This window comes from Amia ocellicauda, chromosome 7 (genome assembly GCF_036373705.1).
Source record: "Amia ocellicauda isolate fAmiCal2 chromosome 7, fAmiCal2.hap1, whole genome shotgun sequence".
NCBI classification, from domain to species: domain Eukaryota; kingdom Metazoa; phylum Chordata; class Actinopteri; order Amiiformes; family Amiidae; genus Amia; species Amia ocellicauda.
This window is the reverse complement of record NC_089856.1, coordinates 38,725,845-38,741,401: the sequence shown is the minus strand read 5'-3', so window position 1 is coordinate 38,741,401 and position 15,557 is coordinate 38,725,845. Positions and strand designations below refer to the sequence as shown.

Here is a 15,557-nt window from a genome sequence, read left to right as displayed (position 1 = left end):
CCTTAGCCACCAAACATAGATCCGAGCTAGACCTTTCATGCGTGTCGTTCCAGGGTGAGCATGGTGTAACTGATTCAAGATTTGTGCACAACCTGGTTTTGGAACAACAATCCTGGCTGACCAGAGTATACAACCATCAATTACACTCAGTTTGTCTTTTCTAGAAAAGAAGGGCATCAATTCAGTTTCAGTTACTTGCACAGGCCAGCCTCTTGTAGTCTCACCAACATCGGGTCCTTCCCTATTCATGCCTTAATTTGTGAAATTTGTGTCTTTAAGCATTCCTGCTGGTGGTGTCTCTGGTAACGGGAGGCAACTGAATGCATCCGCATTACCATCTTTCCCAGGTTTATACTGAATTGTATATTAATATGCTCTTAAGGTCACTGCCCACCTTTAGATTCTGGGTGATGCCATCTGTGGAAGAGCTTTCATCTCATTCAAAAGGATGATCAATGTTTTGCGGTCTGTGCAGATTGTAAAATGTCAACCATAGATGTAATTGTGGAACTTCTGTATTCCAAATATCATTGCTTAGCCTTATTTGTCCAACTGAGAGTAATTATTTTCTGCCTCAGTCAATGTTCTAGATACAAACCCAATTGGTTTGTCTATACCCTCAGGCATACGGTGTGTCAGAACAGCTCCCATGCCGTATGGTGAAGCAGTGCAGGACAGGATCAGCTCTTTAGTCTCGTCATAATGGACCAGCACCTCCGAGGATTGCAATAATTTCTTTGATGCCTCAAAGGCTTCTTGTTGTTCAGTTCCCCACATCCACTTCCTCTCTTTGCATAACAGTACAGTTGTGCCAACAGTGTTGATACACTGGGAAGGAATTTATTATAGTAATTCAATAGTCTCAGATATGTCTTTAATTTGGTTACATTTTTTGGAGCTGGGGCCTGCTGTATTGCTCTGACTTTGTCTTTCACTGGGTGCAGGCCTGTGGCATCAATTTTGTGTCCCAGAAACACAATGTCTTTCTCGAGGAAGGTGCACTTACTTCATCTAAGTCGCAGTCCTGCCGCTTCCAACCTGCTCAACACTTCTGCCAAAGTCTGGAGGTGTTCTTTTGCAGTGCATCCTGTGATCAAGATGTTGGAAATCCCTCATAGCAACCCTTCAATGGTCCTCTGGAAAATAGCAGGTTCTGAAGAAACACCAAAGGGAAGCCGATTATATCTAAACAGTCCTTTGTGAGTATTTACAGTCACATATTCCTTCACCCCTCGTCTAAAACAATTTGTTGGTATACGTGGCTCATATCCAATTTAGTGAATCTCTCTCCCTCTGCTAGGATGGCGAATAAATCCTCAATCTTGGGTATCGGATACTGCTCCAGTTTGGACACTATATTCACAGTGAGTTTATAATCCCCACAGATGCGCAGAGAGCCGTCTGGTTTCAAGACAGGTACAATAGGCGCTGCCCAGTTTGAAAATCATTCCAGCTCTGCTTCCACTTTAGACTTCATAGCACAGGGGACTGATCTGGGTTTGAAAAAGTTGGGCGCAGTGTTGTCATCAGCGTATATTTTTGCTTGTGCTCCCTGTAAAGTGCCCAATTCCTCTTTAAATACAGTTTCATGCACTTCCAGTACATTACATAGTCTCCGACAGTTTGTTTGTGTCAATTGATGTAACCATCTCCAATCCATTTTTCTTTTCTTTGTGTGTCACTGTCACTGTAGTTGCTCCTAAAAAACTCACCAGCTGGCCAGTGTATGTTTTTCATTTAATGGAGCACTTTTCTAATGCTTGGGTTTGTTTTCCAAGACATAATTTAGAATAAGCTTCCTTGCTTATTATTGTAACACTACAGACAGTATCCACTTCAAATTCTACCCATTTTCCATTTATATCAAGCAACACAGTAAAAATATCTACTTTATCTATATCCATGTTCTCCATGCTGTAGATTGTGTACATCTCTTCCATGTCTATCCGGTACAGTATTGCCCCCTTCTGCTAAGTGAACAGCACTGCGGGTGTCAGTGGCGGTCATCTGACGTTTCCCTTTTTCACTAGGATACACTCTGGCTTTGTTTCTACAAGCTCTGCTAATATGTCCTTTCATGCCACAAGTATGGCACATTTCTGTCTTAAATATACAGTCCTTTGCATTATGCATGCCTCCACATTGATAACAATTAGTGTGTGCCGGCATTTTATACTGTCATCTGCTAGTAAACACTTTGTTCTGTGTACTGTGCTTGCTCTTGCTGCGCGCTGATGGTTGGATCTCGAACCCGAGACTGTAAGTCATTTACATTTTTGTTTGCAGACTCCATAGCTTGAGCAATGTTTAAAGCAGAACTAAAAGTTAACTGCGACTCAGACAGCAGTCTTCTCTGTATTGCGTTCTCATTTACACCACAGACCAGTCTATTTCATAACATTTGACTCCCCCTAGTGCATCCCCCTAGTTACAATCTGAAGAACCCATTAAAGAATTTAAGTCTTTTAGCACAGAGGATAATGTATTTATTTAACATGCCCAGCCTGGAAGGCCCCGACATGGAAGCTCTCCACCTGAGCGGAGTCTCTCTGAACAACAAAATTGAACAGCCTTTTATACAATGCATGACATGTGGTTCTGTGGGCAAGGTCAGTCACATGCTTGCAAAAAGTGTTTCCTCGAGGGCAGGTCCCTGAATGTTTGTGGTTGTCTTCCTTGGGGGAGGTGTGGGATGCAGAAACCAGATGGCGTCCTTTGATCTACTGGGGAAGGTCCGATCCCACGGTCGTCATTAGCAACTGTCAATCAATCATTAACAAAGACAGCTCCTCCCTGTCTGGGAAAACAATTAAGTCCACAAACAGACTTTTAACAGACAAACAGCTGTGCGATACGATTCACGATACTGGTTTCACAATACGATTTTCTCACGATTTTGTTTACAAAATTAGATACATTTTTAAATGAAAAAAGTATTATTTCTGCTGCACATTTTTTTGTGAAACTGAAATACCTTTTATGTCAGATAACAAAACTAAATAATTGAAAACAATTCCCAAATCAAATAAAAAATAAATTAATAATAGAAATAAAATAAATATCTTCATATAAACAAACTAAGGCTTTGCCTGTGCTCTTTCCTAGCTTGTCATGTTTTTTTTTAAGAAATATCAACATATCCACATTTTCTGACAGAAGCTGAGATCTCTGCACATTCACAATGTCCCCTTCTGATTAAAAAACCCTTTCACTAGGGACAGAGGTGGCTGCTGTGGAGAGGTATGCTTTTGCTAGCCTGGAGAGCAGTGGACAGCCTAGCATTCTCTTTCCACCAGGCAGGCAGATGTTTATCACGGGAATAGATGCGAGGGGTGAAGATTAAGATTAAGACATTTCTAGTTTATTTCCGCTGGTCAACATAAATGTCAGAATCTCCTTTTCAACATAAAGAACAGATAAGAAAAACTGACACAAAAGAAAGCTGGTAAGATTAATAAATAATAAATAAGTAGTAATAGTCCGAGATGTATTTCCACACAGCAACCCCGACCGGCCAATTTCTCCGCAAAGGAGAAAGATCACATCTGCCCCGAGCTGCACACACGTGTTTACAATCAATGCAAAGTAAGCTATGTACATTTATTATTATTAGTAGTAGTAGTAGTAGTAGTATTGCTATTATTATTAAATATTACAAGTAGTAATAAAGACAACAACAACAATAATCTGCACATTTTGAAGATGTTTTTATATTTATTCAACACACAACACAAGCCAACCATCCAATTAGTTTAATTCTTGTTGTTTTCCGGTGTAATCTGACTAGATTAGACTTTTTGAAGTGTTTATAAGGCAGGTTCATTCTGAAAACTGGGTTGTTTTGAAAATAAAAATGGTGTCTGTTTAAGTTTGTTTCTTTGCCAATGTACATTTCTGTATTCATTCCAAAAATAAACAAATTATAGAAGAATTAAAAACGTCAGTGTCTTATGTTTCTTGTGATATATAGGTTTCATATTATGCTTATATGTATTTATGTAAAATAAAGTAATTTGCTGCGCTATGTCAGGCGCTGTGATGTTTTTGAGAGCGGTAGGCCTGAAGCGTAGAGCTCCCCCTGTGGGAACCGATTTGAATCGTCACATATTTTCATCGATTTTCAACCGGCTCAGAGTGCATCCCAAGTTATTAATGATATACTGTATATATTTATGGTTTGTCCTTCCTTGACCTGCAGTCCTGTATTTTCTGTTCCGCTGTATTTTTATTGAAAATGTTTATGATTTGTTCATCCTCGTCGCCATTCATTGATCATTTCCCTCGTTGGCTGGTTCTCAATTAACACATGATACAACATTTATGTGAACTGAATATATGTTAATTCCTTATTGGTGATACATGAACATAGGAAGGTAAACTATGTAATTAACTTTCGCTATAGTCTTTGTGGCTCTCTTTGTCCTGGAATACTTGAGCTCTCTCTGACCTGTCTCTCACTCAGTCCACACTCTCGTTCCTCTTGACTCCGCCTACATTATTACAGTTACCATGTTGGCAGAATGAGAGAAGTAGGACACTAATCAGAAAAATAACACTGAAAAGAAGAGTAGATTCCAAATAAAATTAAACTGGATGTATTTTAATATGTGCAGTGTAAACATGAAATCAAAACAAAAGAAACAAGAAAACCCTGATTCATTTTTTTTACAATGATTTTTACCTAGAAGTTACTAGGTTACTATACATTACATTATAATATGTGTTGTGTAATGTTCAATGAAAATAATTACACACAAAGGAAATCATTTAGGATTGTTGTTGAAGTGACTTAAAAGGCATTTTACCCATCATATGTTTTTTTGTATTGTTCTTCGGTTTCAATAAGATAATATAACATTTTGGGGCAAAAATACAGAAAAGCAACCCAAAACTTGAAGCCAAGATGGCAAATATCTCCACAGCTACAGTGAACTTCCCAGGAGAGCTGATATAAGCTGGGATAAAGATGATCCAGACTGCACAGAATATGAGCATGCTGAATGTGATGAATTTGGCTTCATTGAAGTTATCAGGTAGTTTACGAGCCAGAAAAGCCAGCACAAAGCACATGGCAGAGAGGAATCCAATATACCCTAACACAGCATAAAACCCCACTGCTGATCCTACATCACACTCTAGAATTATTTTTTCTTTGTAGTACTTTGTATTTTTTTTAGCAAAAGGAGGTGAAATTGTCAACCAAAGGACACAAATCAGGACCTGTATGAGTGTGAAAGCAAGAACATTTAACCTCTGCTGTGTGGGCCCAAACCATTTAATCATATTATTGCCTGGCATTGTAGCCCTGAAGGCCATTAACACCACTATTGTTTTCCCCAGAACACAAGAGATGCACAGGACAAATGTGATGCCAAATGCTGTGTGGCGCAACATACAGGACCACTCAGAGGGCTGGCCAATGAAAGTAAGTGAGCAAAGGAAACACAGAGTTAATGAGAAGAGCAGGAGGAAACTGAGCTCAGAGTTAGTGGCTCTTACTATTGGAGTGTGTCTGTATTGATAGAATATTAATGCTATAATTGTTGATAGGCAGGCTCCAGTCAAGGAGAATATAACTAACAATATCCCCATGATTTCTCCAAATGATAGAAACTCTACTTTCTTTATGCTGCAATGAGTTCTTTGTTGGTTGGAACTGTATTCCACAGGGCACTTTGAACAATCAGTGGAATCTAAACAAATAAAAACAAGTAGTTTATCTGAATAAGTATTTTCAATTACAGGCTATGACAGATTGTTTGGTTGATATTTTTAGTGTTTTTAAGGACTGCTGAAAAACAGCACATATGTGAAGTCAACATGTATTACTACTTTTAAAGACACATGTAAAGTACATTATTGGAAACATATATAGTAGTATGTAGTATATACTGTACGTCATATTTTAAAGTACATTAATTTTGCATTCATAATGATGAAACATAAATAAAAGCTTAACTTTAGTTTACTCACCTGTTGCATTACTGACTTCTCCCTCAGCACATGGAATGCAGTCAAAGCAGCAGATTGGCTTTCCTTTGACAATTGCTTTACGAGTCCCTGGAAGGCAGCTCTCACTGCAGACTGACTTTGGCACCTGGAAAGTGGTGATATTAATAAATATATATATATATATATATATATATATATATATATATATATATATATATATATATACTGGGTAGGCATCAAGTGGTATGTTTTAATTTCAATGTAATGCAAGGAGGAAATTGATGAGTAGTAGACCCTACCTCATGTTGATTATTTGACCACACTGTGCTCACATTCATCATTACAATCTGCTGTCCTTCTGGTAAAGAGGCATCATACAGACCAATCATTTCAAATGTGTTGATTCCCTCCTTGTTTAGCTGCCAGTTCACTAATGCATATCGTGCTGCTGGGTCCCCATTTTCATCAAAAAAGACTCTTTCTCCATTCCTGGTTGTAAAATTGACTTTTTTCAAGTATTGGAGTACCTGGATGAAGAATGTTGTTAGCAATATGAATTCTATATCTATCATTAATCTAAATAACATACATTATAAGGCTTTAGCTTACCTGCAAAGGTTCTATCTTTTTCTTTGTACACCTATTGTCTTGAAATGTCCCTTGGTTAGTTTCACATGTAAACAGAGAATGCAGGGAATGTCCAACAGCATACACTGCTTTATACACATTAATTGGTATTGTGAGATCCGATAGATCATTGTATTCATTATTTATTTGTGTTAAATTCTCCTTCCCTGTATGTGTCCTATTAGCATAATTCTTTTGAGCAGTTAGAGAGCAATTTAAATCACTTTCCCAAAGGTTGTTGAACCCAACATCTCCAGGGGCACCAGATGGACAAACGCTCAGTAGAAAATCTTTCAGTCCTGGTATTTCTGAATTCTTAATTGCAAACCCAATTGCCCCACCTAATATTTTATAACCTTCTTTTGAGCTAAGATACCTGTCTGAAATCCAAGATTCACTGCCCACCCACTGGAAGCCTGTGACATTTTGAATGAGCAGTTCTTGTAGCAACAACTCCATATCTATAAGAGATGCAAAGGCAACAATAACTGTGGATGATGATTTTTTTATAATGTCCACTGTGTTGGCAAATTTCCTATGAGAATAAGTTCTATAAATGGCCTCTGAATATTCAATGCAAATCCCCTCCTGTTGGGCAGTTTTTATAAAAGTATCCATCCCACTGTTGCCATAATCATTGTCACTCCTGATGGCCCCAACCCAGGTCCATCCAAAGTGCTTCACAAGCTGAGCCAGGGCTCTGCTTTGATGGTAGTCACTGGGGATGGTTCTGAAAAAGGTGGGGAACTTTTTTCTGTTACTGAGACATGCACACGTAGCAAAATGACTCACCTAAATGAAAGAAAAATAATAGATTACATCAATAACCTTCATTGCCTTTTCTTAATTTATGCATTTATTTATTTCAATTAATTGGTTTAATATTAATATTAATAATACATGGACTACTTCTTATTTTTATACAATTCAAAATATTTTAAATGAAATATTACAAATGTAACAATGCCTAAATACTAGAATAGTTATAGTTTTTCTTTTTTGTTGTTTCACTTTATATTTATTCTGTAGTATTGTATCTATTTTACCAAATTAACTAATGTACATATTACTCACCACAGGTATATGAAATGGTCCTACAGTTGTTGCAATTCCAACTGTTGGCGAGGAACCAGACTGTCCTATTATTGCAGGAACAGTCTGTGATTTGTTGCAGGACTGGTCTGATTCAATTGTGTCTTCTTGCCAATTAATTAAAGCCATTGCTGCCCTTATCCCCAAAGTTGTTGATCCACATACATCATATATCTTAAATCCCAGAGACACACCAGGAAGAATCTCTGTACTGTTATTTATTTCTTCAATGGCAAAGATCATAGCCAGGGCTACATGATATTCTTTAACATATAAGCTATAGCGCAACATAAAAAATATTATTATTATTATTATGATGATAATGACAATCATCATCATCTATACACCTTTATTTTATTAATAAGAAAACACATATTTTTATACTTACTTTTTGCATTTTAGTGCTCCAGGAATAGTTTCAAATGTTGGTATGTTAGATATAAGGTTGTTATGGAATGAAAATATCCCTCCTATTATAATATCTCCATCCTGTTCAATGAGAGGGGACTCTATTGTTCCTTGTGGTCGGCAGACAGGCTTCTCCGCTCTGATGAAGAGAGCAATGAATACTAGTTCTGCCAAGAGTAGCATTTCAAAGCAATCTTTCTGTTTAGAGTCCAAATGCACAGACTTGTAGTGTGTATATACTGCTCTGCAAGTCGCAGGTGCTCGGAGTAAACTGAAGGAAATATCTTAGTCTCACTAAAGCATTAATTCTCAGAGGTAAATCCAGTGTTTTAATATGTCTAGGGAGTGAGAACAGCCAAATCAAAAATAAGCCAAGTGCAATAATGAACTTTAGTTTTTATTACAAAGTATTTTGATAATAATTTAAAAACACTTTATTCTAATTTGTGTAAGTCCCTATGATTTATTTCTTCTTGTGATAATTAGAACATACCAATTCAAATAGTTCCATATTCAATGTAAGAGTAGCAGTGTATTAATCTATAATGCATTGTACTATTTTAGAGATGCATATCATAATGGAAAATCATTTTTAGAGGACTGAATATATTAATCAGTGAAGAGTCGAAAATAATCCATAGAGAGATGTTTGGTCAATCAAAAAGGAATGTGTTATGAGCAGCTGCACAGAAGACATCCAAGACAAAAACAAGCGTAGACTTTCATCTTTAATTTGAGGGTGAACAGTGTAGGAATTACACACATGTTTATATGTGGTCTCCCCAATTTTAGGGGGTCAAAAGTAATTGGACAAACTAACATAATCATGATTAATTAAATTGATAGGTTGCAACCTCGGTTATCTGAAAAAGGAAGCACTGCTCAAGGTGGAGAGGGGTTTCTGTTCATTTCCATAGGAACCCGATTGAAACATCACTCTATCAAAGCTGCCATTGGCCCCTGCACGAGTCACTCTAGGATTCCCGTGCGACCTTGCAACCCTTGGGCAGTGCTTCCTTTTTCAGATAACCGGGGTTGCATACGCAACCTATCGTTATCTTTCAAGTCGGAAGCACTGCCCAAGGGGGAGGGGTTACTGTATAACCAAGCTGTCGCAAGGGAGGAGGCAGCGAGCTGATTGGGGAGCCTGCCCCGAGGTGTACAGCTAGGGGCCTGGGCAACACAACTCCAAACAGGAGCCATAGAGGCCCCTTGGGGCCAACTGGGCTGTCCAGGAGGGAGGACCATAGTCATGCTCTACCGGGGACTGTCTGCAATCAGCATATACAAAGCGGTGCTATAGAGGTCAACTCTTATGCCCTCCGCTTACAATAGCAAGGCCGGCTGCTCTACTAGTATATCTAGGAGCGAGGCCGTATATCTACTTGCACAAAATATGGCACGGGCAATCAAGCAACTTGTGCGCCTTCCGCGCATTAACATGGCAGTGAACCCCTGATCCTGAAGGAGTGGGGCCATAGACCCACTGAATAACACACAGCTGGCTAGTTCACTGAGTAGCTACAGCTGGACATAACAGTATACACAGCGTGGCAGCAGGAACATTCATTCTGCCTCCACACAGCACAGGAAAATCACATTCACTGAACAGTATAGATCACCCAGCTCCACTGTGCTGTCATAACAATTAAACACATCGCGGGGTGCAGGAAGCAAATCATGCACCACCACATAACACGGGAGCAGTTGTCATCTATTAGCGCAGCTAATGCAGGACAACAGCAGGGTCTACCATGACTATCAAACCATAACATTGCGGTGTGCAGTAAACCGTTCATGCACTCTTTGCGTAACATGGGAGCATTGGCCACTTGCTCCACTAGCCCAGCTAGGAGTGAGGCCACACCAGCTCTACAATGTTGTACAAATGAACAACAATATATATCGCGTGGCAGCAGGAACAGTCATGCCGCCTGCACACAGCACAGGAGCATCCAACTCAACTGAATAGTACAGAGTGGAAGAGCTCTATTGTGCTGACAATTAGAACTATATGCACCACGGGGCGCAGGAGTCGGCTCATGCGCCACACGTGGAAACACAGGAGCAGTTGACACTTGCTGAATAACGCAGCTAGCGCAGGGCAACCACAGCTCTTATCGTGTGAATAAATGAACTATGTACACAGCGGGGCACTGGAGAAACTCAAGCGCCCTCTGCTGGAGGACAACAGCAGCAGTCCCCTTGCTCCATGGCATACACAGCCAGAGCGGGCCACAGACCTGCTGACCAAGGAAATATATACTGCTTTGAAAGCGCCTGGCCCTGTGTCCGCACTCCATAAGACACAAACAGTTGGTCTGAGTGCTGAATGTCCTTAGTGCGTTCCAAATAGCACCTGAGGGCCCGCACTGGGCAGAGCAGGTGAAGCCGACTCTCCTGCTCTGAAGCGAAGGGAGAAGGATGAAAAGCCATCAACTCAATAGGTCTGTTGACATGAAATGGAGACAGCAGTTTCGGGAGGAACGCAGGGTTAGGCCGTAGCGTGACCCTGGAACCATCTCCTGCAAAACGGACACACGATGGGTGTACGGACAGGGCGTGTAACTCGCTCATGCGTTTTGCAGAGGTGATTGCCAGCAAAAACGCAGTGACACCAGCTTCAGCTCAGCTGAGTTCAGTGGCTCAAATGGGGCTTGGAAAACTACATCAAGACACCATGCGGGCAGTGAAGGAGTGCAAGGAGGCCGCAGCCGTTGAGCTCCCTTTAAAAACTGCACAGCCAGGAAATGAGACCCAGGGGGCTCGCCATCAATCTGGACATGACATGCGGAGATGGCCGCCAGATACACTTTGAGCGTGGACAGGGACTTGCTCTGGTCCAACAGCTCTCGTAAAAACTGTAAGATGACCCCAATGGGACAATGAATTGGGTCTTGACTACCGGCTTGGCACCAGGTGCTAAATGTCCGCCAGCAGTAGGTATACTGCGACCTCGTAGAGGGAGCTCTCACCGACTGAATAGTGGCTACTACCGTGTCTGACAGACCGCAGTCGCTCCTGCTCCGGGGCCTGGCCCAGAGCTGGAGGAGGCCCGGGTTGGGGTGCCAAAGCCTGCCCTGCACCTGGGACAACAAGTCCACTCTCACTGGGAGCTGCCAAGGCTCTCCGTGGAGTAGGGCGATCAAGTCTGGGAACCAGAATCTGCTAGGCCACTGAGGGGCTATCAGCAGAACTGTTGCTCATTCTCTCCTGACCTTCTCCAGGACCACTGGGAGAAGGGGGAATGGTGGGAATATGTTAAGGAGATGTGGGCTAGCGCATTGATCCCTAGAGTTCCTGAGGGGTCTTTGACGGAGAACCATAATGGGCAGCGTGTGGATTCCAACACAAATTGATAGCTAACCCGATTCTGTCCTGTCCACGCACCGGAGGTCCGGCTGTGTTTTCGGTTTCAGTTTCGTTCACAAGAAGAGCCTTTTAAAAATAATAGCTGTGTTTATATAGTGCTTATATAGTGCTTGCTGTGTTGTTTTTTTGTCCACAGGACCTTTTCCTCCACAGCAGGAGCGCTGGCCGGAGTCTCGGTGTGTCGTAACAGATATCGCCCACATGAGGTGCTCCTCCGGCAGCTTGTGCACACACTACAGCCCGCAGCTGCGGCTGTAGGAGATCTCACTCTCTCAGTTCACTGAGAACGAGCACTGCTAGCCCTCCCGGTCCATGTGTGTAGGCCTCGGTTTTAGATCCCGCTACAGCTGGTGGTCTACTACCCTCGGCCCCGCGGACCCCGGACTCCACGTCACCTGGTGTCCCCGGAAACCCCGGCACACACGGTGTGGTTAAGCCTATGGGCCTACGCGGCACTTGTATCCAGCACCTGGTGCTTGGTATACACAGTGTTCAGTCCGGGCGACCCCCCCCGGGCTCCGTCCACCTCTTCTGAGTCTTCGCTGGCCTCCTCCCCACCGCGCCATCGGTGAAGGAGGTCGGGCTCAGCGGGCAGGGAGTTTGATGAGGCCATCCTTGCTTTCAACAGCAGGATGGACCAAATCTGCGCTCTCCTGGCCATGCAGGCAGCGCAAGCAGTGCAAGCTGATAGCCCCACGGTGGCCTTGCAGATTCTGGTTCACAGACCTGATCGCCTTCTTGCACGGAGAGCCTTGGCAGCTCCCAGTGAGAGCGGACTTGTTGTCCCAGGTGCAGGGCACGCTTTGGCACCCCAATCCAGGCCTCCTGCAGCTCTGGGCCTGGCCCCTGAGCGGGAGCGGTTGATTGCCTGGTGTCTGTCGGACGCGGTAGTTACCACTATTGAGTCAGCAAGAGCTCCCTCAACGAGGTCGTAGTATTCCTACCGTTTGCGGACGTTTAGCACCTGGTGCCAAGATGGCGGTCAAGACCCAATTAATTTCCCCATCGGGGTAATATTGCAATTTTTACAAAAGCTGTTGGACCAGGGCAAGTCCCCATCCACGCTCAAAGTGTATCTGGCGGCCATCTCCGCATGTCATATCTGGATTGATTGCAAGCCTCCTGGGTCTCATTTCCTGGCTGTGCAGTTTTTAAAGGGAGCTCGATGGCTGCGGCCTCCTCGCACTCGAACACCTGGTGCCTCAGGTGCCACATTTTGGGCCCTTTTTGAAGGTGCCCCCTTGGCAGACATTTGTGCGGCAGCAGCTTGGGCCTCGCCCGGTTGTACAGGCTGGACGTGACGGGACTCGTCCCTTCCATTGGGAACCCGGTGACGGTTGCAGTTGAGCCCCAGTAGCCTACAGGCTCTGGCTCCTGTCTTTCCTCTCCCAGTCTGCCCCTGTAAGTGCCACTAGCAGTGCACCTCGGGGGAGGCTCCCTTATCAGCTCACTGCCTCTTCCCTTGTGACAGTTTTGTTATACAGTAACCCCTCCCCCTTGGGCAGTGCTTCCAACTTAAAAGATAACGATAGGTTGCGTATGCAACCCCGGTTATCTGAAAAAGGAAGCACTGCCCAAGGGTTGCAAGGTCGCACGGGAGTCCTGGCTCCCGGCAAAAGAGGACGAACCTGCACTGATGTCACGTTTTAGAGAACAGGATGTGAGAAGGGACCTGTTATGAGTGACGAGCGCAGGGGCCAATGGCAGCTTTGATAGAGTGACGTTTCGATTAGGTTCCTACAGCAGTGCGCAGAAACCCCTCCCCTTGGGCAGTGCTTCCTTTTTCAGATAACCGGGGTTGCATACGCAGCCTATCGTTCTTCTGTGATCTTGATAAATTGCAGGAGATTTGCAAGTGGGAATATCACAGCACAGCTTCTGGCTGTATTAAATCTAAAAATCAGGACCTGCAAATGGGAAGGAGACACTTTGTTTTGTTTTATCCACCCACTGTGTAGTGCACAAATGTAAAACACTTAGATGTGTACTGGCTACAGTTAGGCAACTATATATGCCTGTAACAATATTCTGTAAATATTATCCAGAAGTATATCATCTCCCTATGTTTTAACTATTAGTGTACATATTCATAATATTATCAATTATGTTGTATGCTTACGCTACAGCTGCTTTGACAGCAGTGGCATTCGATGCATTTTGAGCAACTTTTGAAATTCAAATGTAAATATCTCTGTGTATGTGAATTTCTCCCGCATATCCATTCTTATATGTTACTAAATATTTTTATTAAATACCTATATGTCATTTCAGCTGTAAACTTGTCAAATTTAATAAAGTATACTTTCTTCTTCAACCGCCGTTTATGTAGTGGGCTATATTGAATACAATAAAGCTGACAATCTAGACCAGGGATGGCGAACCTATGGCACACATGCCCAGAGTGGCAAACAGAGCCTTATATGTTGGCACACCAAGTGGGTGTTTTTTTTTTGTTTTTTGTTTTGCCAGGCCCGCCCCTCCGCTATCTGAGATGATTGGCACTTCAGAAAACCAGTCAGGTTGTTTTGAAAGTATGGCCCCGCCTCCCAAGTAATATCTGAACATTCATGTTTTTCTTTACTGTAATGACCGTTTTATGCTTTCGTGTTGCACTCCAGGACTAGGAGAAAGCTGTCAAAAACAGTAAGTCTGTCCCAATGTAACAAAATGGGCGTGCACGACATTTGAGAATCACTTTGCTTACCGTCATATCCAGTATTATGGAGAAATGGCCATTCATATAAATCATAATTAACACTCTTTTAAACTATCAGGACCCCTGGGCATACAATGCACATAAACTGTCTCTAAAAAACGTCTTGTAATAAATTATGCCTTGGATATTTAGAGTAGACTACATACATTTGTGCATACTCATTTATTACACAGTAGCAATCTTTTAAAAAATCAAAGCCACTCAAAGTATTACTTTGCTACTAGTCTTTAAGTAATTTTTACAAATTGTAAAAGCAGTAGATATGTTTAAGTAAATATCAGCTGGGAAAAATAAAGTATACTCTGGTACTGGTTCAGTGCAGTTACAACCCAAAAAATATGGACAGGGCTGATGCAGTGCCCCAACTGTGAACAAACTTCTTTTATTGTATTAACGGTGGGGCAATCAGCGATTCCGTGGATGTAAAAAGATGCTGTGAAAATATAAAATTACTTCGTATTGCATGTGGTGTACTTACAGTAAAAACGAGAGTGAACGTGAGCGCAAGTTGTCGATCGTCTCCCTTATTTTCTATGACTCCTCTGAATGCTTCTTCCAGTTTCCATTTGTGCTGCTGGACTGTCAGTGACAGACTCTAATCAAGCCGCTCTGAGTGTGTGAGAATCAAATGTATTGATGTGTCCTGGCGTGGTGCTATCAATATTCCTTTTTTGTCTTTACATTTACAATAAAATATAATTTGTGAGCAAAAACTGAATGAGGGACAACAACCTGCATATTATATATATATATATATATATACACTCACCTAAAGGATTATTAGGAACACCTGTTCAATTTCTCATTAATGCAATTATCTAACCAACCAATGACATGGCAGTTGCTTCAATGCATTTAGGGGTGTGGTCCTGGTAAAGACAATCTCCTGAACTCCAAACTGAATGTCTGAATGGGAAAGAAAGGTGATTTAAGCAATTTTGAGCGTGGCATGGTTGTTGGTGCCAGACGGGCCGGTCTGAGTATTTCACAATCTGCTCAGTTACTGGGATTTTCACGCACAACCATTTCTAGGGTTTACAAAGAATGGTGTGAAAAGGGAAAAACATCCAGTATGCGGCAGTCCTGTGGGCGAAAATGCCTTGTTGATGCTAGAGGTCAGAGGAGAATGGGCCGACTGATTCAAGCTGATAGAAGAGCAACTTTGACTGAAATAACCACTCGTTACAACCGAGGTATGCAGCAAAGCATTTGTGAAGCCACAACACGTACAACCTTGAGGCGGATGGGCTACAACAGCAGAAGACCCCACCGGGTACCACTCATCTCCACTACAAATAGGAAAAAGAGGCTACAATTTGCACAAGCTCACCAAAATTGGACAGTTGAAGACTGGAAAAATGTTGCCTGGTCTGATGAGTCTCGATTTCTG

General features: G+C 42.3%; 1 protein-coding gene across 1 annotated transcript; it reads right to left on the bottom strand.

The window, feature by feature from the left end:
• Window positions 1-4,767: 4,767 nt before the first annotated feature.
• Window positions 4,768-7,914, bottom strand: LOC136753923 (extracellular calcium-sensing receptor-like). The gene is made up of 5 exons (XM_066710303.1): window positions 7,654-7,914; window positions 6,562-7,371; window positions 6,252-6,479; window positions 5,974-6,097; window positions 4,768-5,693 (listed from the first exon to the last, which is right to left on the bottom strand). The coding sequence occupies exons 1-5, from the start codon at window positions 7,912-7,914 to the stop codon at window positions 4,768-4,770; spliced, it is 2,349 nt and encodes a 782-aa protein (XP_066566400.1).
• Between the last annotated feature and the right edge of the window lie 7,643 nt (window positions 7,915-15,557).

Excerpts from the sequence above, each read along its gene's own strand:
- LOC136753923 (XM_066710303.1), bottom strand. The coding sequence starts at position 7,914 with ATGATCTTTGCCATTGAAGAAATAAATAACAGTACAGAGATTCTTCCT. Across the intron at positions 6,480-6,561 it reads AAAAGATAGAACCTTTGCAG|GTACTCCAATACTTGAAAAA; the intron begins GTAAGCTAAAGC and ends TTCTTCATCCAG. Across the intron at positions 5,694-5,973 it reads AGAAGTCAGTAATGCAACAG|ATTCCACTGATTGTTCAAAG; the intron begins GTGAGTAAACTA and ends TTATTTGTTTAG.